The sequence below is a fragment of the Dipodomys merriami genome, unplaced genomic scaffold (assembly GCF_024711535.1).
Source record: "Dipodomys merriami isolate MVZ:Mamm:240054 unplaced genomic scaffold, mDipMer1.0.p SCAF_184, whole genome shotgun sequence".
Classification (NCBI taxonomy): Eukaryota; Metazoa; Chordata; class Mammalia; order Rodentia; family Heteromyidae; genus Dipodomys; species Dipodomys merriami.
The window spans coordinates 1122641-1144286 of record NW_027203204.1 but is presented as its reverse complement, the minus strand read 5'-3'; the positions used below and the strand labels follow the sequence as shown (position 1 = coordinate 1144286).

At 47.2% G+C, this 21646-nt stretch overlaps 2 protein-coding genes across 3 annotated transcripts in view; one reads left to right on the top strand and one right to left on the bottom strand.

Moving 5' to 3' along the window:
* The first annotated feature begins 348 nt into the window (after positions 1-348).
* Positions 349-11532, top strand: LOC138830103 (arginine vasopressin-induced protein 1-like). 2 transcript variants are annotated; one of them, XM_070026501.1, is made up of 3 exons: positions 349-475; positions 8986-9282; positions 10953-11532. In XM_070026501.1, exons 2-3 carry the CDS (start codon positions 8996-8998, stop codon positions 11110-11112), a joined length of 447 nt encoding a protein of 148 aa, XP_069882602.1. In that variant the 5' UTR covers positions 349-475; positions 8986-8995; the 3' UTR covers positions 11113-11532. The 2 variants fall into 2 exon arrangements, with proteins under 2 accessions (XP_069882602.1, XP_069882601.1); XM_070026500.1 differs by having other exon boundaries at positions 10950-11532.
* Positions 11533-12580: 1048 nt separating this feature from the next.
* LOC138830133 (phosphatidylinositol 4-kinase type 2-alpha) overlaps positions 12581-21646 on the bottom strand; it is a 35880-nt gene continuing 26814 nt past the window's right edge. The window contains exons 6-9 of the mRNA XM_070026548.1: positions 19971-20070; positions 18924-19057; positions 17149-17208; positions 12581-14917 (exon numbers count right to left, since the gene is read on the bottom strand). Coding sequence (XP_069882649.1) covers positions 14756-14917; positions 17149-17208; positions 18924-19057; positions 19971-20070 — 456 coding nt within the window. The 3' untranslated portion in view covers positions 12581-14755. The remainder of the gene's footprint in view (positions 14918-17148; positions 17209-18923; positions 19058-19970; positions 20071-21646) is intronic.

The following is a 21646-nucleotide window of genomic DNA, read 5'->3' as shown; positions in this document are numbered from 1 at the left end:
GTACCCAGCTGAGCCAGCGGTCGCCGCACCCGGGGGCAGGAATGCGGCCCCGCCCGGCCTTCGCGCCAGTGAAACCACGCAGGTCCTGAGGACTGACGTCAATGAAGAGGGCTCCTCCGAGGGCGGAGCGAGGGCGGCGGGGCGGACGGAAGGGCCCGCAGGGAACGCCCCCTCGTGGCTGTGCCGCCGTTGATTGGATGCAACGAATCACCGCGCACGACTTTGGAGGCCCGGGGCGGGGGGGGGGGAGGAGGGGGGTCTGGATAGACACGCCCCTCCCCGGTTGCGCCCGCTGATTGGTCCTCGGGATCTCCGCGTTCGATTTTGGAAGGCTGGCTCCGGAGCTCGCAAGCCGGCTGGGGCAGAGGATTGGCAGTTCCGGGGCTCGCAAGCGATTTCTCCCGGGGAACCGTGGCTGTGGTCCGGGCGACCCGAGCCAGCTTGGGGCTACGAGAGACACGCCTTGGGCAACCAGGTACGTGGATCGGAGGGCTGGCTCCGTGGCGCCGGGAGCCACCTGGGTGCTGTTGGGTCGTATACCACTAGATACATTTAGGGATCCATTGTTTGACCGTGAGGCTACCTCTGAGCCCCGCGGAGGGGGTGGGGGAGCGCCCGGCCACCGTGGGGGGGTCGCCGTGGGACCTCGGCCAGTATACCTTTTCCCGAGCTCTGGTCCTGTGTGTGACTGCCGCCCGGCCCTTGCAAGCACCTTCGCGGTAGGAAACCCAGCCCCGCACCGCCCTTTCGAATAGCCGTGGAGAGGTGGGGATGGGCAAGTCTTAGCTTGCCCCATCCCGATCTGAGGTCTGTGCGCGCTGCCCTACAGAGTGGCGGCGCACAGCCGGTCCTAACTCCGTCGGTGTGCTGCTGAGGGCGCAGACGCTGGCTTGGGAGTCCTTGCCTTTGGTTCTCTGGCGACTTCCCAAACCTGCAGAAGCAGAGAGCAGACTCCAAGAGGTGTCAGAACCTTCTGGGCCCTTGTTTCCCCAGAACCTCTTCTGAGCCACCTGGCAGGAACAAAAATAACAAGGGTTGAGAGCGTGAGTGCTGGGTTCGGACCAATTGTTCCGTACATTCCAGCTTCTGTCACCTACCAGCTGTGAGATTTGGAGCAAGTTACTTAAACTTCGTGAGCTCATCTTTTTTTTTTTTTTTTTTTGTCGGTCGTGGGGCTTGAACTCTGGGCCTGAGCGCTGTCCCTCAGCTCTTCAGCTCAAGGCGAGCGCTCTACCACTTGAGCTACAGCGCCACTTCCGGTGTTCTGGTGGTTTATTGGAGATAGGAATCTCACGGTCTCTCCTGCCCCCGCTGGCTTTGAACCATGATCCTCAGATCTCAGCCTCCTGAGTAGCTAGGATTACAGGCGTGAGCCACCAGCGCCCGGCTAAGCTCATCTTATCTGTAGAATGAGTTTCACAATAACTACCTCCTCAGGGGGGTGTTTGATGATGCCACCTCATGTAAGGACTAAGAAGACTCTCTGGAAATGCTCTGTTCTGTATGTGTCATCGCAGTGCGGCAGTGTACATCTGTAATCACAGCTACTCTAGAGAAATAGGAGGATCGATGTTCCAGGCCAGCCTGGGCAAACAGTGGAAGACTGGATCTGGAAAACAAAGCAAAAAGGGCTGGGGGCGTGTCTCAAGTAGAGCTCTTGCCTACTAAGCCTGAAGCCCTGAATTTAAAAACCATGTTGATAATAATAATAATAATAATACAGCTATGATTTTGTATGTGGGGGTTCTGGGGTTGAACTACTTGAGGACTTTGGCTGTTGTCCAGTGCCATGTATGTGCAGAGCTGAAGGCCAGTGTTGATATGGGCTTTGGGCCAGCGCTGCTAGTTATTTTTCTGAGAGGCTGTTGGCCTCTGATTATAGAGTTTATTGCTATTACTGGGGCTATTCAATGTGGACAAGCAGAGTAGGAACTAGGAGTTTCCCAGCTCCCCCAAGTGTTTTCCACCTCTTGCACCTCCCCAAACCTCTGGAGATAACCACTGTCAGCCTGACTTCCCATGTTACTAAGAACTCTCAATTATGCATCCTATTTACATACTGCAGACGCATTGCTAGGTGAGTCACTTGTGTGTGTGTGCTCGCGCACGTGCGTGTGCGCCAATGCCAGGGATTGCTTAAACTCAGGGCTTAGGAACTGCCTCTCAGCTTTTTCACTCAAGGCTGACACTATCAGTTGAGCCACCTCTACTTCCAGATTTTTTGCTGGTTAGTTGCAGATAAGAATATCATGGATTTTTTTTTTTTTAAATCTAGGCTAGCCTTGAATTCATATTCTCAGATCTCAGCTTCCAGTGTAGTGAGGATTGGATTACAGGCATGAACCATAGGCACTCCAATTGGAGTGAGTCACTTTTTAAATACACCTATTTGTTAGAGCTCTACAGATCTTTATTTATTGCCTGAGTCAAACCATGTGGAACTTTGATCTTTCAATGTTTGATATTATACTTTGGGCATTCACTTTGAACCCAATTTATGTCAAATTAAAGTATTTTGCAATGAGTCTTTAACTCATTTGTGCACGTATATGCTTATCTTCTTTTGTGGCAACTCTGAAATTAAAGATAGATTTGTAATCTTTTAATAGCCTTGTGGTTTCAGTTTCCAATTTTAAAAAGTGCCATTATTCAAGTATATACTGACCTTCCTGGATTAAGCTCTTGTCCAGGAAATTAGGGAGAAACTATCTAGTCAATACATTAAATGAGACTAAAAGTTTCTTCTGATAGTAAGTGTTTTGGGGGCTGGGAAGGTGGCTCAGTGGTAGAGAGCTTGCCTTGCATGCTCGAGGCCCTGGGTTCAATTCCTCAGCACCACATAAGCAAAAAGAAAAAAGCCAGAAGTGGCGCTGTGGCTCAAGTGGTAGAGTGCTAGCCTTGAGCTGAAGAGCTGAGGGACAGCGCCCAGGCCCAGAGTTCAGGCCCCACGACCGGACCCAAAAAAAAAAAGTGTTCTGATCACCATTTCACCAAATTTCTCAGTTTTAACCCTACTTGGGATCTGTTTACATTCATTACCAGTCTTGCTCTGCCCTCTGAATCCCAGGGGGAGGCTCCCAGGAGTGACAGTCCCTAAAATCTAGAGGTGCCAATCCCTCCCCCAGGCTCCCAGAGTATATAGTTGAGGCTGGACACTCACACTTTCCTAGATTGTTTCTTTTTCTTTTTTTTTGGGGGGGGGGGTGTCCGGTCGTGGGGCCTGAACTGTGGGCCTGGGCGCTGTCTCTCAGCTCTTCAGCTCAAGGCTAGCCCTCTACCACTTGAGCCACAGCGCCACTTCCCGCTTTTTTCTTTTTGCTTATGTGGTGCTGAGGAATCGAACCCAGGGCCTCAAGCATGCAAGGCAAGCGCTCTATCACTGAGCCACCTGCCCAGCCCCACTAGATTGTTTCTTGTTGCTACTTTGGAACTTGGCTGACTAGAGGCTGCCCAGTCTAGGCCTTGCTGCCCTGAAAAGGTTGCTGGGACTCTCTGGGAAGTCAGACCCCAAGCCATTTCCTCTCTGAAGACAGATGCTGCTGTCCTGCTGATCTTTGTTGCCTTTCTTTCCCTGGGGATAGAGGGAGATTGCCTGGCTCTGAGAGAAAGGACATCATTTCATCTTCTAGGCCAACAGAGGGGTCTATCTTCTGCTTGATCACTTTACAGCAGAGTGACTCTGACTGGATAATGATCCCACAGACCCTCTGTAGGAAGCTTCTGGTTTCTGACTTGGTAGGCACCTAATTAGCCACACTTGTCCATACACACAGTTCCTAGGGCCAGGGGACAAGAAGCTTTATGCTCGTTTTCCTGTCATATGTATGTTGATTCTCCATACCAGGTGAGTTCTCACAGCAGGAAGGGAGAAACTGGCCTGTAGAGGTGATGTGAATTACCTGGGGCCTGCCAGCCAGTGAGTGGCAGGACCAGGGCTGGAATCCTGAGTCTTCTGACTCATGAGTCACTGCTCGAGCTAGTTCTAGAATTCTTTTGTGGAAGCTGGAGTTTTTCCTCTAAAGAGTGCCACTTGTTCAAGGCCAAGAAAACAACCTTGATGCTAGTATGCAGATGAAAATAAATTCCATGACTCCACCCTGTGGGATAATTTACTGTCCTTTGTCAGGATTTTCCCTTTGTGAGTTAGAGAAATGGGAATATGTGTATTCTTGAGTTGAGTGGCTGCAATGGCAGCCCGGTGGATGGGGAATAATTTAATTCTCACTATTCGAGAGGCTGAGGACTGAGGGTCACTGTTTGAAGACAGCCCAGGCAGGAAAAGTCTGAGACATTTATCTCCAATTAATCAGCAAAAGGCCAGACATTGAGCTTTGGCTCCAGTTGTAGAGCGCTAGTCTTGAGCTGGGAGGGGGGAGTGCGTGAGATCAAACATTAAGGGACAGCACCCAAGTCCTGAGTTCAGGCCCATGTATTGACATGCCAAGCAAACAAAGGAAAACACAGAACAAATATCCCATAGTCTGTTTCTATTTCTTCCTATCAGCCTGAAAGAGCTCCCTAGTTAATATTGCCTTCTGGTTACAGAATATTTATACCAGGAGCCTGAGGGAGTGGAGGTTAATTATCATACATACTAGGTTTTAACTGGATTCCCACAGTAATTCCTACAGGCAGTTTTTTACAGTCCTATTTTCCAGGTGAAATATACAATGCTTATGAAGTTAAATATATCATAGATGTCTTGTGTGTGTTTATTTTAGGCATTGAATCTTTTGAAATGAGAGTGGGTTTCTAAGATAGAAACTGGGACAGAGTTGAGTGTGGAAATTACTGGAATAAGGAGGGTGGTTATGAGGTGAGGTGGAGGGAAGGCCGGGGCAGAGTAGGGGATAATCATTCTAGGAGGAGGCTGAATGGGGTGGAGAGATGACTCAAACTCTCCAGGGAACAAAAGAACAAATGGCAGGTTAGGTTAGTTTAGGATAAGGGTTGCTTTCTGCAAGTGGATTGAGCAAAGGATTCTGGAAATGCTTTTATTTATGTAGCTCCCTGCTGTTTTTTTCCTTTCCATGAGTACATACATTTGTTTGAATATATTTGAACTTTTCTTTGATGCTGGACAGCCACCTCCAGCAGCAGCAGGCTCCTCTGTAAAGGAGCCCAGCTTAGGCCTGGAAAAGAGCAGGACCTGCCCCTCCCCATCAGGAATGGAGTGAGAGAGAGAAGGAGAAAACACAGGCTGACTCTGGCCACACTACCTGAGGGAAGTGTAGGGTCCACATCAAACCCCTGATGCAAATACAACAGCCAGAGAGGCCAAAAAAGGACATTTACATTTGCTTTGATTGTTGGGAGTGTGAGAAAAAGCAGTCTTAGGAAAGTTCTGTCAAGGGCTGGGAAGGTGGCTCAGTGGTACAGTGCTTGCCTTGCGTGCATGAAGCCCTAGGCTCAATTCCTCAGTACCACATACACAGAAAAAGCCAGAAGTGGAGTGTGGTTCAAGTGGTAGAGCGCTAGCCTTGAGCTGAAGAGCTGAGGGACAGCACCCAGGCCGAGTTCAAGCCCCCATGACCAAAAAATAAAATAAAATAAAAAATAAATTAATTACCAGGTGTGCTGCTTGTGACCAGGTAATCATGTTAGGGAGATAAATCTTTTTTTTTGGGGGGGGGGGTCCGGTCATGGGGCCTGAACTCTGGGCCTGGGCGCTGACCCTTAGCTCTTCAGCTCAAGGCTAGCGCTCTACCACTTGAGCCACAACGCCACTTCTAGCTTTTTTCTTTTTGCTTATGTGGTGCTGAGGAATTGAACCCAGGGCCTCATTCATGCAAGGTAAACACTCTACCACTGAGCCACCTTCCTAGCCCAAGGGAAATAAATCTTCATTAAAAGAGCTAAAAGAATAAAACTGTAACTACCAAGTGTGCTGCTTGTCAGAGAAATCTTTATCGATGGAGTTAAGAGGAATAAAGACCCCCTTTTGAGTAGGAGCTTCCCACTGATCTCATCGGCCTCTTCCAACTATATCTGCCAGCCACCCTGTTCCCAGTCCCACTCCCATCCCGCTGTGATGGAAAAACAAACAAACAAATGGTAAATCTTTGAGAAAAATGTAAGAATAGCCCCCTTTCTAGTCTTGGTTGTCAATTGTACCTAGACTGTGAGCCTAACTCCTTGACAAGAAGGATGGACAGTCTAGACTGGGATAAAAACCTAGCACAGTGCTCTGTCTCATGTGCCTGCCCACCTCTGGGTAGAGAAACCGTATTTCATGTACTCTTTTGTGCAAAAGTAAACTACCTTGCCAGGCGCTGGTGGCTCATGCCTGTAATCCTAGCTATAGGAGACTGAGATCTGAGGATCATGGTTCAAAGCCAGCCTGGGCAGAAAAGTCCCCATGAGACTCTTATCTCCAATTAACCACTCAAAAACTGGAAGTGAGCCGGGCATTGGTGGCTCACACCTGTAATCCTAGCTACTCAGGAGGCTGAGATCTGAGGATCACGGTTTAAAGCCAGCCCGGGCAGGAAAGTCTGTGAGACTCTTATCTCCAATAAACCACTAGAAAACCAGAAGTGGTGCTGTGGATCAAGCGGTAGAATGATCTCCTTGAGCTGAGCTGAAGAGTGCAGGGACAGAGCCCAAGCCCAGAGTTCAAGCCCCACGACCGACCAAAAAAAATCCTACAAAAACTAGAAGTGGCACTGTGGATCAAGTGCTAGTCTTGAGCAAAGAGGCTCAGGGACAGTGCCCAAGCCCTGAGTTCAAGACCTGCAATTGACCAAAAAAAAAAAAAAAAGTAAATTGCCTTGACAAAATCTCTCGTTTTATATCTTTTGTGTGTCTATTTATTTCTGACACTGGAGAGTTGTGTATTTCTTTTCTTTCTTTCTTTTTTTTTTTTCTTTGGGTCCGGTCGTGGGGCCTGAACTCTGGGCCTGGGCGCTGTCCCTCAGCTCTTCAGCTCAAGGCTAGCTAGTGCTCTACCACTTGAGCCATAGCGCCACTTCCAGCTGTTTTTCTTTTTTGCTTATGTGGTGCTGGGAATCGAACCCAGGGCCTCAGGCATGCAAGGCAAGCGCTCTACCACTGAGCCACCTTCCCAGCCCCAGAGTTGTATATTTCTAACAGTTGACTGATACCACACCAAGCTCATTTAATCTCTATCATTTTTCTGAAAAGTGAGTATTACCGCCCCCACCCCCCATTTTTACTAAGGAAACAGGCTTAGAGAGGTTGAATAAATTGAGAAGTGTATTCAGGTTGAGCATTCCTAATCTGAAAATACGAAGTTCGAAATGCTCCAAAATCCAAAAGTTTGAATACAGACGTAACCCCACAAGTGGAAAACTCCACACCATGAAACCTTATTTCACATACAAAATGACTTAAAATGTTGTATAAATTATCTGCAGGCTGTGTGTATATGACATATAGAAAACGTAAACTATTTGTTTTTCAACTTGGATCTTGTTCTCCAAATATTTCATTGTATGTGTACAACTAATTAAAAAAATCTAAAAAATCCAACATCCCAAGCATCTGGGGGGGAGAAAGTCAATCTATGACAGAACACTGTGCACAGTTTTAATCACTTTGGTCTTTGCCTTAGCCCTACGAAGTCTGTCCTATTGCCAGCAGTTAGGGCATGAAGAGCCCTGAGCCAGGAAATGGCAAGGGAGACTTCCAGTCATAGTAGCCCAGTTCCAAACCCCTCTCTCACCTCTATGCCACAGACCCTGGGCCTCTGCATCATTGTCTGATTCAGTTCCAGTGGCATACTGCAGATCATGTAACCTCTCTTCCGCAGGTTCTCCTTCTAATGGGATAAAAGGACCTACGTCATAAGATTGCTGTGCATAACACAGAGCTTCTATAGAGAAAGCTCTTACAGCAGCATGTGCTTAGTACTCAATAGATTTGGGGTCTTATGGACTGGAGAAGTTTTTAGGTCCTCCAGGTCCCACACTTATATAGGCTTTGTGATATAACAAGTCATTTAACCTGAGTGGCACCTCGTCTGTAAAATGGGGGCAAGCAGCAATTGATTGCAGTTGCTATGAATTTAAAAAAAGTCCAGGTATCTGATACAAGCACTTTGTATCTGATATAAGCACTTAAAAAGTTTTGCTGTAGCCAGGCGCTGGTGGCTCATGCCTGTAATCATTGTTACTCAGGAGGCTGAGATCTGAGGATCGAGGTTCAAAGCCAGCCCAGGCAGGAAAGTCCATGAGACTCTTATCTCCAATAATCCACTCAGAAAACTAGAAGTGGTGCTGTGGCTCAAGTGGTAGAGTGCTTGCCTTGAGCTGAAGAGCTGAGGGATAGCGCTCAGGCCCAGAGTTCAAGCCCCATGACTGCGTGTCTCCCCCACCCCCCAAAAAAAAAGTTTTGCTGTAACAATGAGATGTACAAGACACTATGTTGAAAATGAACTTTACAACTTTGGTGAGGGGGGAGGGAGAAGTAGGGGAGGTGGGAAAAGAAGGAATGGTAGTGGAAAAACAGAGGGGTAACAATGCTCAATAGGAAATGTACTCATTATCTTACTCATGTAACTGTAAAAAATTAAAAAATTTTTAAAGCAAGTTTTGCTGCTGGGCACTGGTGGCTCATACCTGTAAATCCTAGCTACTCAGGAGACTGAGATCTGAGGATCACAGTTCAAAGCCAGCCTAGGCAGGAAAGTCCTTGAGGCATGTATCTCCAATAAACCACCAGAAAATCAGAAGTGGCACTGCAGCTCAAGTGGTAGAGTACTCGCCTTGATCTGTAAGTGCTCAGGGACAATGCCCCGGCCAAGTTCAAGCCCCACGACCGACCCCCCCCCCAAAAAAAAAAAACAAAAAACTTTTGCTGTCCATTTTTATATTATCTCCACAAAGTGTCCTGAGAATCTAGCATGGTTCCAAGGCAAGACCCTTCCTATAGTTTAAATCCTGGGGAAGGGAGAACTTTGCGTCAGGACCACAGCTTTTGGAAAGGCCTGCTGCAAACTGATGTCTGCATGGTTTATGTCCACAGAGCACCCATAATGGGCACCCCAGCCTCTGTGGTAAGTGAACCACCCACTTGGCAGGCCCCCACTGAGGCCCGGGGCCGCAAGCAGGCATCTGCCAACATCTTCCAGGATGCTGAGCTACTGCAAATCCAGAGCCTGTTTCAGCGCAGCGGGGACCAGCTGGCTGAGGAGCGGGCCCAGATCATCTGGGAGTGTGCTGGGGACCACCGTGTGGCAGAGGCCCTGAGGAGGCTACGCAGGAAGAGGACCCCAAAGCAGAATGTCCTGGGCCACTCACTCCACCACTGCAGCCGGCTCAGGTGAGTGCCTGGGACTGAGGGGCTAAGGAAAGGGTAGCAGTGATGTCTGGGCTGTGTGACCCGGAACTGGTGTCACTGGAAAGTGCTTACTATTGGGGTTGCTGGAAGCACCACACAGTGCCACTTGGTTCCACCTGGAAGACTGCTTTTTGGGTGCTGGAATCATATGACTATGAAATTCAAATAGGAAGAAGTCATGTTACTCTGTCACTCCTATGGGATGAGGTGCCTGGTTCTAGCAGTACCACCATACTTTATGACATTTGTCCTCTAGGAGGGAGAACTGTTCGGAAGAAAAAGAATTGTTCCCCTGTAGAATAGGTAATACTCAATAGGGCTGGGATTGTGCCTTAGTGCTAAAGTGCTTGCCTAGCATGCATGAGGCCCTGGGTTCAATTCCTCAGTACCACATAAGCAAAGAAGGCTGGAAGTGGTACTGTGGCTCGAGTGGTAGAGTGTTAGCCTTGAGCAAAAGAAGCCCGGGGACAGTGCCCAGGCCCTGATTCAAGCCTCAGGACTGGCAAAAAAGAAAAAGAAAAAAGAATAATACTCAAAAGCTGGTTAAAACCTTATGTCTGGGAACACAAGAGACTGCAGCAGAATGTAGTGCCGAAGCACCATGTTATAAGTTGTAGAAACCATACCTTGAAGTGGCATCTTCCGTCATCCATCGTTGCCCAGGAGCAGCAAACTCCAGGGAGGTTTGAACCACCTGGCCTATGACTATCACAACAGGCACCCTCCCCTCTGTGATCTCCATTCCCCCTCGAAAGTAAGACCTGAATAGCTCATCAGGTCTGAGATGCCAAGTCAGCTTCACTGCTTGAATGAAGTCCAGGTCATCGGCAATTACTGCTTAAAACCTTAGTGTCAACTGGGAGATGGTGGCTCATACCTGTCATCATCCTAGCTACTCAAGAAACAGGTCTGAGGATCACGGTTCAAAGCCAGAACAGGCAGGAAAGTCCCTAAGACTTGTATCTCCAATTAACCACCAGAAAAATGGAAGTGGAGCTGTGGCTCAAAGTGGTGGGGTGCTAGCCTTGAGCAAAAGGGCTCAGGGACAGTGCCCAGGCCCTGAGTTCAAGCCCACAACTGACCAACTAACAAACCCTAGTGTCACTGTCTAATGAGTGCAAGATAAAGGTAAAAGTAAACTAAGTCTCCCATTCTTTGATCTAGACTAGCACTTTTGGATTTGAACTCAGGATCTTGAGCTTACTAAGCAGATGTTTGCCCCTAGCTTAAAGCATGAAGCATGTCCCCAGCCCTTTTGCTACCACTATTTTTTTTAATACGTTCTCACTTTTGCCAGCCTCACCACCATCTTTGTATTTGCATTTTCCATGAAGCTGGAATGACAGGTACATACAACCATGCCTAGTTGTTGGTTGAGATGGGGCCGCTTGAACTTTCTTATTCTGATCCTCCTAACTTCTACCTTCCAAGTAGCTAAGATTACAGTCATGAGCCAGACCAATACTCTTTGTAACAGAAATCTGAAAGCTTTGCCTAGTCATACATTTCTTAGGGGGCAGAGATGAGACCAGAAACCTGGCTCATTTTGCCATGAACAGTGTTTTATACTCCATCATGAGGACACTCAAAATACAAGCCTCTATCCTATTCTTCCTGTTGATGTTGGCTTATTGTATACTTACTTCCAGCAGAGTTCCAGAGCCTAGCACTCCACTGACCAACCCACACAGCATGTCTACTGAGACAACCTCCAGTGAGCAGTTTGGCAAGTCCCAGAGAACAAGCACCAGGATCCGCCGGAATTGGAGGAAGCCAGACCCCACAGGCTACCTTCACCAGATCAGACACTGATCACTGGGAGGTGCCAGGAATGGCAGCATCCTCCACTGGAGTCACAGGAACTTTCGCCAAAAGGCCTCAGGAGGTGAAGGGAGACCTGAGGCAAGAAGTCCTTTCTGGGTAAATGAAGAAGGTGGGCACTGCCACCACCTGCTCAGCTCAGAATAAGTCCACTGGACTCTGTATTTTATGGGATCCATTGTCGCCTGAGTAAGGAGACATCAGAACCGCTCCTGCCTCGAGCCTGCCCTGACCTAGCACTGTAACTGGGCTGCATGATATTCCCCTAGGAGTCCAGGAATGGGTACTCCTGTGCAGCCTCTCACCACTTGTCACTAATGTGCCAGCTACCCATTGTCACCATAGTCCAATAGGCTGCCATCAGGCAGCACAAGGAAACCACAGCTTAATGAGCAAATAAAACATTTGCATCAAGAACTGCATGAGTATGTAGTAAAATGGAGGGCTCTCTCATGGGAATTCCCCAAGAAGGCTAATTGGGGCAGGCTTCTTCTCTTTCTACCATATCCTAGAGCCCCTGTGCTTCAGCTTCCTTTTCTAGAGGGTCCAGAAGACATGTGGGAGGGTCTCTAGATAGTCTTGATGCACAGGAAAGGGCAGAGGGAAGGCTGTGACAGTTGGCCCCACACAACAGGCATTGGCCTGTTGCAAAAAGCAGCAAATACCAGCTCTTCAGATGGCTTCATGCTTATGGGCCAATCATTCTATGGCAGGGAAAGAGATCAATCATTCTTTATGTGCCTGTACTATCCTAAGTATCCCACAGCCTGGAAACCTTGGGATGAGGTTTTCTCCTACTGTTCTGGCTCCACCTCAAAAGAAACAGACTGTGTGGTCATTAGTATTTTTCCCCCTCTTACCTGCTTGATTATTCATCCATTACTTAAAGGAGCCAGCGTTCAACAAGGCAATGATACACACATAGGACAACGTTGCCCTCTAGTGACCAAGAAAATCCACCCTCGTACCCCTTGGGACAAGATGACCCTTTGATAGTTCTGGGGTATGAAGCAGTCAGTGCAATTATTATATAGTCCCTATTAAGAGGGGGGGTAAGTCTGAAGGTGGCTCAGTGGTAAAGTGCTTGCCTTGCATGCATGAGGTTCTAGGTTCGATTCCTCAGCACCACATAAGCAAAAAAAGCTGGAAGTGGGAGTTCAGGCCCCACAATCGGCAAAAAAAAATCAAAGAGAGAAACATTTCTACAACAAATATTCACACCAACGCCTATGTATGATTAACAATAGTATTATGTCAATATAGACTCAGGTCAGGCTCTGAAATAAGTTAGGAAAACACTTCACTTTTCAGAGCACTGGGACTTGTACTTTCCTCTACTAAGGAAAGGTAACTTCAGGAGTTTCCACAACTCTGCAGAAACACAGGTTTCCTTGTCCTTAAAAATGCACTCTACCTTGTCTTCCTGCCCCCAAAGAATACCAGCCAAAAAGGTCAGAACTTGATTTGTTATTCATACATTTGCATTGATTTAAATACATTACATACAATTTCTACAGTGCATTAGAAGACCAATAGAGGGCAGCAGCAGCGCACAGCCCACCCTCCACTGCCAGAGAAGGGCAGGCAGGTGGGCAGGACAGCTATTCTAGAAGTGTCACCCAGAAGCCTGCCCAGGCACTCTGAGCCTCTAGCCCTCCCAAAGTCCACATTCAAGGCAACCTGAGTACAGGCTTCAAGGGAGAGAAGAGATGGGCCAGGAAAGGACCAGCCTACACTCTTGCCTGCAGGCCTGGAACTAGGCTCCCCCTTAAATTGGACCCAATTTCCTCCAAGTTGCAGGGCTGGTCTGGAGCTGGACCGTGCAGATGAGGCTGGTGAAGCATTAGGCTCCTCTTCAGGCACCCCTGGCTCTCCTGAGCACCCCAGTGGGGAGCCTTGCCAGCATGATGTTGTCTGTGGAGAGTGATGCACACCTAGGCTCCTGCCTGGCTTGTGTGGTCAGGAGGCAACTATTCTCTTAAATCTGCTTCCCCAGGCCAGAGTCCAGGTGGGCGGAATGGGACTGTCAGGACAGGGCAGGTGGTGGCGTAGTGTCTGTCCACAGGGCATGCTTATCTAGGGCTCAAACTTCCTGTCAGCTGGGTGAGGACAAGCTGACTCTTGAGCTGGAATGGACGGCGAGGCAGTCTGGCCCGGTTCACAGGAGGGCTGAAATTTCTGCTATGCCTCCTGGATGGTGGGAGGTGGACAGGCAGAGGAGACACATAGCAATAGCCCTCGCTCCCTTTCTTTGGCTGTTTTCAAACCTTCAAGATAGTTTCTTTTCAAGGCTGATTGACCAGTCGCAGGATACAAGAACCACAGGTGTCCACAGCACAGACCATGAACACAGCTGCCCCTCAGCCATAGGTGACTCCCTTTTACTCCCTCCTGAGGCCATTCTTTGCTTTGGTGTAGAAAGGGCTTGAACACCTGGCAAGGGGGGACAGCTGGGAGAAGACACATGGAAGCAAAGAGATACACACTGAGCTGGGCAGGCACTGGGGACGGTTTGCAGATCTCTCTCCTTTGGGCTCAAACTTTTTCAAAAAGCCATGAAGAAACAAGCCCAGGACAGAAGCCAGGGAGCAAAGGGAAACTGCCAATTAGGAGACAGAATCCCAAGTCAAGCTGCCTCCACCACAAGCAGCAGTAACATTAAAGAAGCCCAGGGACCTGGTATCCTGGCCTCTTAAGAGCCAGTTTATTCCAGAATACTCCCAGAGACCCACCCCCAGAACCTAAACTGAACTCCTAAGTCAAAAGAGTTGGAAAAATATATGTAAAACAACAGAAACAAGTCTGAAGAGGACTAGGACTCAGGAAGCAAGGCTGGGATAGGTCCATTCATGACCACTCCCAGCTCCCGGCATAAACTTAGACCGTGTGGATCATCTTCACAGGCAGGGAGCCAACTTCCCATTAAAACAGAAACACTAAGGCTAGCTCTCCTGCCTCTGCTTGAATGACAGCAAGCCATAGCATGGCAGAGAACAGAGAGCATCTATAAATCACATGTAGAACTGCTGGAAGGGCAGAGCAAAAGCTGCCCTCCACAAGGAGCCAGTACTGCATGATTAAGAGGAAAAGGGGAAAATTTGGCAAAGATAGAAAGGTGAGGCTTCTGTCCCAGCACTGTGAGCCACCCAGTGGCCCTCTGATTGGTTCATGGGAGTAAGTACCCAAATGTCTGGGTCGATGCAAATTTTGAATTCAAGGCTTCTGACATGATAGGAACTGGATTCTGCTACAAGCATTGAAATTTGTTTTGTTTTGTTTTTCTTTCTGATGCAGAATATAATAGGGAATTGCAATGAAGCAGGGTGTCAGGGAAGGAGGGACTTTCCCAACCTGCCTCCAGGAGGCTGCTGTAAGGGCACTGCTCCTCTGCAGCCACCCGGACTCCCTGCTTGGAACTCCAGCCTCCCCAGCACTGGGAAGGGCCCAGGAGCACTCTCGTCCCTGATTGTGCTTCTCCCTGTGGGTGGGAAAGCCCCAAGGGAGGCTTCGAACAGGAGGGAGGACTCTGAAAGGCGATGCTGTCCACAGACTTCTCTGGCTTCCTTGTACCTAGGTCTCCAGGCTTCCTCCCAGCCTCTGTCTCACACAGGTTTTCCTTTGCCTGCCTCTAAGGCTACCACCATGAAAAGAAAGGCTTCCGACTCTGAAAGCTCTGTGTGTAGGACTCGCTAGCAGACCGCTGGTGGGAACGCGCTGTCTCGACAATCACAGGCGGCATCTGGACGAGGTGCAGGGGACTCTTGTTGTCTTTCAGTGCCTGGGTCAGATTTAGGATCTGCAATAGGAAAAAGAAGGGTGAGGGAAGGGCCTGAGCTGTACAGGTCTGGCCTCTGGCAGGAAGAACAGCAGACAGAGCTCTTCTACAAGTCATTAAGAAATAATAAACACCAGTGGAAAATCATGGAAACTATAATAGTAGGAATACAAATGGGCATTAAGGGGCAAATGGTCACTTTAAAAAAATACAAATGAAGGGCTGGGAAGATGGTTCAGTGATAGTGTTTGCCTTGCATGCATAAGGCCCTGGGTTCTATTCCTCAGCACCACATAAGCAGAAAAAGCCAGAAGTGGAGTTGTGGCTCAAGTGGTAGGGTGCTATCCCTGAGCTGGAGAGCTGAGGGACAGTGCCCAGGCCCAGAGTTCAGGCCTCATGACTGACAAAAAACAAAAAACAAATGAAGCCTCTCATGCCTGTAATCCTAGCTACTTAAGAGGCTTGAGATCGGAGGATTGCAGTTCAAAGCCACCCAGGCAGTTAAGTCTGTGAGACTCTTTTTTTCCTTTTTATTGTTATTTTTTTCCTGGTTGTGGGGCTTGAACTCTGGGCCTGGGCGCTGTCCCTCAGCTCTTCAGCTCAAGGCAAGCATTCTACCACTTGAGCCACAGCGCCACTTCTGGTTTTCTGGTGGTTTATTGAAGATAAGAGTCTCACGGAGTTTCCTGCCCAGGATGGCTTTGAACCGTGATCCTCAGATCCACAGCCTCCTGAGTAGCTAGGATTATAGGTGTGAGCTACTGGCACCCGGCCATGTAAGACTCATCTTCAGGAAACCACCAGAAAAACCAGAGTGGTGCTGTGGTTCAAGGTGGCTGAGCTATAGTCTTGAGCAAAAAAAAGCTCAGGGCAGCACTCAGGCCCTGAGTTCAAGCCCCATGACTGACAAAAATAAATAGTAATAATACAAATGAGAAGCTGGGCATAATGGCATGCACCTGTAGTCCCAGCTAAAGCAGGAAGATCACTTGAACCCAAGAATTGAGAGACCACCCTGGGGTACTATCTCACAACAAAAATGAAAACAAATGCTTCCTCTTTTTTTTTTTTTTTTGCCCTTGTTAAGTAAAGTTCATAACCTTGGAAGTGGGGAGAGTTCAAAGAAACAGGCACTCTCCTGCATGCCGATGGTACTGGACAAGGCAGAAAGGCAAACTGACAATCAAAGCTTAAAAATGAACAGATCCTCTTGAGGCATTCACACACAGTGAGGACAGTCTTAGAAGAGGAACACAAAAGCACAATGCCTATGTGTCTCTGATCATATAAAATAGTGTTTACTGAAATGACCTCCAGGAAACAGAAATCAGATTTTTTGTTTTGGTTTGGTTCTTTTTTCTTTTTGGGACTGTTTAACTATACATACTTTTCTTACCGCCTATTTAACTGAAATCACTGGCTATATCTCAGAAGATGGTTGAAGATGCACTGTCTTTCCATGCCTGCCATTTAATAAATCTCCTTTCTCTGCCTCTTTATTTGACATTGGGGGTGGAGTGAGTGGCTGGATCAACTTCAGACTTCTGGACTTTGGGCTTGGGGTTTAAAAGCCCAGTTTTGTAACCACAGTCAATAGATGAGTATTTATTATGTGCCAGACTATTTTTACTTAACACTTGATATGTACTACCTCATGCAATCCTCTATGAACTGTGCCAAGAATTATTACTAACCTATTATAAACAATAATTGCTAGGGTGTCTGACTCCAGAGCCTAACCTTAATCACCAAGGCACGTAGCTAGCCTTGAGCAACTAGAGAACACAAGAGTGTTGGTTAAGTTAACAATAATGTATCCACCAAAAGGCACTGGGAAAAGCACACAGTGCTACTAGATACTGTGGAAGGGGTGGGAGATTGGGGAGGGCTACCTTCCCTCACCTATGTGTTATAGGGCAGTGTCACAAATATGTATGGCATAGACTGAAAACAGGAGCTTTATATATTTTTTTTTTTTTGTCAGTTGTGGGGTCTGAACTCTGGGCCTGAGCGCTGTCCCTCAGCTCTTCAGCTCAAGGCTAGTGCTCTACCACTTGAGCCGCAGCACCACTTCTGGATTTTTCTGTTTATGTCGTGCTAAGGAATCGAACCCAGGGCCTCATGCATGCAAGGCAAGCACTCTACCACTGAGCCACCTCCCCAGCCCGTGGAGCTTTATATATCCTTATATATCTTCTAAACTCCCTCCCAGGGAGATGGTAACAAGACACCTGAGGATGTCCTAGGCTTACCTGTCCTCTCATGACAGCAATCTGCTTATGGAATTGGCCCCTGTCAAAACCAGGATCTTTCTGCAAGAGAAAGGCAGAACATTAGAAAGGAAAAAATAATGGCATTTACAGGGAAATGGATGGAACTAGAGCAAATTATTTTGACTGCAGTAAGCCAAGAGCACACACACACACACACACACACGCGCGTGCACACACACACACACACACACACACACACACTCTCTCTCTCTCTGAGGGAAGCTAGGCAGAGGACACAGAATCAGAGGAAAATGGGAAAACATACAACAGAGGGGCCCATCAGCTGCACTAGAGTCAAAGGCAGTGATGGGAGGGAGGGAATGAGAGGGAAAGAGGGAACAGCTTACACTAAGCAAAGGAAAGAAATGTAAATATCACCTGATATGGAAGAAATAGTGTACTGTCCAAGTTCACAGAATTCACAAACTTTATAGACCATGATAATGACAATTTGCGTTGTGAAAGTTAAAAAAATGTGTTTGTGACTTTAAGAATCACTCACTATTCCAGGGGCTGGGAAGGTGGCTCAGTGGTAGAGCGCTTGCCTTGCATCCCTGAGGCCCTGGGTTCGATTCCTCAGCACCACATAAGCAAAAAAAGAAAAAAAGCCGGAAGTGGCGCTGTGGCTCAAGTGGTTAGAGTGCTAGCCTTGAGCTGAAGAGCTGAGGGACAGCGCCCAGGCCCAGAGTTCAGGCCTCTCGACCGGACCAAAAAAAAAAAAAACCAAAAAAGAATCACTATTCCAACAATACTGTGAAATATGTGAAATTTATGTCCTCACCTAATCTAAATAAAAAATTATTTTTAAAAAAGTCAGAAAAAGTGAGTACCCACATGGAAGTCTCACCAGAACCCATTTTCTCCCCAGAGTAGAAATTTTCGAATACAGAAAACCTACATAAAAAGCTTAGTGAAGTCAACTAGCACCATAAGAACTTCCTCTCTTACAAATGTAGAAATACACAATGAGAAAATTCTTCGTTTTCCATAACTCACTGTGGGCATCAGTACTCCATTTATAAAAAGTGAGTGCTCTATGGACACAGTACAACACCTGTCACAGGACACATCAGTGTGATCAATCCATCAGAACGGCTTTTTTTTCCCCCCCAAACCCATCCAAACCAGATCCTGCTGCTCCCCTGTAGGATCTTACACTTCATTGGCTAACTCACATCAGATAGGTGCTTAGTCATTCTCTCTTGGCTTGAGCCAGGACCAATTGGAAAAGACAGAGCTGGGTGCTGTTGGCTCACGCCTGTAATCCTAGCTACTTAGGAGGCTGAGATCTGAGAATCATGGTTCAAAGCCAGCCCAGGCAGGAAAAGCTGTGAAACTTTTTTTTTTTTTGGGTCCGGTCATGGGGCCTGAACTCTGGGCCTGGGTGCTGTCCCTCAGCTCTTCAGCTCAAGGCTAGCGCTCTACCACTTGAGCCACAGTGCCACTTCCGGCTTTTTTCTTTCTGCTTATGTGGTGCTGAGGAATCGAACCCAGGGCCTCAGGCATGCAAAGCAAGCACTCTACCACTCAGCCACCTTCCCAGCCCAGCTGAGAAATTCTTATCTCCAATAAACCACCAGAAAACCAGAAGTGACGCTGTGGCTCAAGTGGTAGAGTGCTAGCCTTGAGCTGAAGAGCTGAGGGACAGCACTCAGGCCCAGAGTTCAAGCCCCATGACTGACAAAAAAGAAAAAAAAGAAAGAAAAGACATTAGAAATGCCTTCTTCCATATGCAGGAGGTTTCTAGGACTAACCTTGAAAAGTTCATAGAGGTCCTCCTCTAAGTCCTTGACGAAGTTAGGGTCAGATATCTTTGGAAGAATCAAATCTTTGATCTCTTGAGAAAATGGAACTTTTGCCTGGGGCAGCCAGGCCCAGTAAAAAGGATCTGAAAAGGAGAAAACCAAAAGTAAAGTTCAAGCCATTATCTGTGTCTTTTACCATTAGAAGACTTTCAAAGGGAGAGCCCCTTTTTCCCTGAGATATAACAGAAGATAAAAACAACCACTTTAAGGTGCTGCTAACCATAAATACTTGGCTAGTAAGTAGAGACATCATGATTCGAACCCAGATCAACCTAATCCCAGAGCACTTTTCCAGATGTGACATGACCTCCCAGGATGCAAGCCTATCCAAATGCAACTAGTTGCCACTAAGATATTGAAATGGTCCAGAAAATAAAACAAGTGCTTCAAAAGGAAGCTAGGGATTTCCTCTTTGTATTTCTTCACCTTTCCATTCTCAGAATGGAGGAAAGGGATATCATCAAGGAAAGACAGGGCATACTGATAGCGGCTTATCTAGAGACTCAAACAATCAATTATGAAAACACAATCCCAACAAAGAATAAGGGGAATGCAAAATTGACATGAGAAAACTCATCTTTATCCTTCTAATTTCTCCCCTTCCTGCTTCCCTCTCTTTCCTTTCTTCCTTCCTTCTCTGCTAGGTATCAAACCCAAGACTTCACTCACTAGGTGAGCATTCTACAACTGAGCTACACCTCTAACACTATGCTTCTAATTTCTAATTACTCATATTCCTATAGTGGGAATAGTAGCAACGTATGGTAATATATAATAAATACATAATAAAAACATATGGTAAAAAATCATATAATGGTTTATATTATAGCACAGTTGCCATGTCCTGGCTGTGGTGTTCGAGGCCTGAGCTGCAATGGTTCATTAATTCTTAGAACAATTCTATCACAGAGGTACTATTATTATATCCCTTGCACAATGAGACAACAACTGGGTCCAAGCAAAAGCAAAGCCAGATCCAGAGGCCTTCAGACTTACATGCCCTCCAGGAGTCAGGATGCTTCAATGGGAAAGCCAGCCCATTGTCTATGGCAGCCACCTTGATAACAGGCTCCTTCACCACCACCCAGTCTGTGTCCTGCAAAGCAAGGAGACACTGATTGCTAAGGGAGTCCATCTGCCTTAGGCCCTTTACCATAGTAGTAGCAGCAGCAAAGCAACCCATCTTGCCCCCCTCAGACAGCAATCCTTATTTAACTTATGTGGAGCTACCATATTGTCATTTCTATATTGCTATCTGACCTGATACATTTGTGGCACCTCTGACCTGTCTGTACAAGGTTCTCAGAGTCTCTTTTTTTTCCTTTTCCTTTTTGTTGAGACAGCATCTCGAAATGCTGCCCAGGATGGCCTTGAACTCACGATCCTCCTGCCTCAGTCTGCTGAGTGCTGTGATTACAGGTGTGGGCCACCACGCCCGGCAACAGTTGCTTTCTTATCATGGAAAAGTTGCACTTCCCCAGGACTTGCCACAGTCCTTGCTAAGGATAATGACAAAAACAAGAATAACTAAGTCATTCTTCCTAGTGAAAAGCAGTGAGAATCTTGAGAATAGAAAATTAGAAAGATCTGTATCATCTGGATATTTTCCAGTTAAAAAACCCGAAGAAGATACGCTGGCTGCTTTTCCATAAGGGAGCTGATTCTGCTTCAGTGAGACTTAAGAAGGAAAAGGACAAGAGCTGAATGTGGGCAGGCCACTTGGGACAGCCCACGTCACAGATCCTAATGCTACTGGGTGGCATCATGCTCCCTTCATGTTCATTCCTGCAATTACAGGAACAGGGACTACTGTGGTGCCAGAACACTTGCACCAGAATCCTCTGGGAACTGTTATTTTAATTTTTTGACTGGTTCTAGGACTTGAACTTAGGGCCTGGGCTCTGTCCTTGAGCCTCTCTATGCTCAAGGTTAGAGCCCTACTACTTGAGGTACTGTGTCACTTCCAGCTTTTTTTGTTATGTGGCACTGAGGAATGGAACCCAGGGCTTCACCACTCACTCTACCACTAAGCCACATTCCCTGCCTTCCCTGTTTTTTTTTTGTTGTTGTTGTTTGGTTTTTGTAGGTCATGGGGCATGAACTCTGGGTCTGGGCATCCTTCCAGCTTTTTTTGTTTATGTGGTACTGAGGAATTGAACCCAGGGGTTCATGCATGCTAGGCAACCACTCTACCACTAAGCCACATTCCCAGCCCCTCTCCCCTTTTTTTTTTTGTCAGTTAGTCGTGGGCTTGAACTCTGGGCCTAGATGCTGTCCCTCAGCTATTCAGCTCAAGGTGAGCACTCTACCACTTGAGCCACAGTGTCACTTCCAGTTTTCTAGTGGTTAATTGGAGATGAGTCTCATGGACTTACCTGCCCGTGATGGCTTTGAACTGTGATCCTCAGATCTCAGCTAGGATTGCAAGTGTGAGCCCTGGCACCTGGTTATTCCCAACCCTTTATTTTAGTTTTTATCATCTTTAAATAGTTACACAAGGGAGTTGTCATTTAACAAAGCAGTTTATGAATACAAGGCAAGGGTTGGGTTTTATTTTTTTGGGGGGGGGAGACTTGGACTCAGTATCTGACACTTGCTTTCACTCATTGGCTGGTGCTCTACCACCTGATCCAGGCCTCCAACCCTGGATCTTTATTTTCTTTTTTCTTTTT

What these genes read in the sequence shown, in the direction of transcription:
- LOC138830103 (XM_070026500.1), top strand. Translation starts at nt 8,996, where the DNA reads ATGGGCACCCCAGCCTCTGTGGTAAGTGAACCACCCACTTGGCAGGCC. An exon ending in CACCACTGCAGCCGGCTCAG is followed by an intron (nt 9,283 to 10,949) that starts GTGAGTGCCTGG and finishes ACTTACTTCCAG; the next exon opens with CAGAGTTCCAGAGCCTAGCA.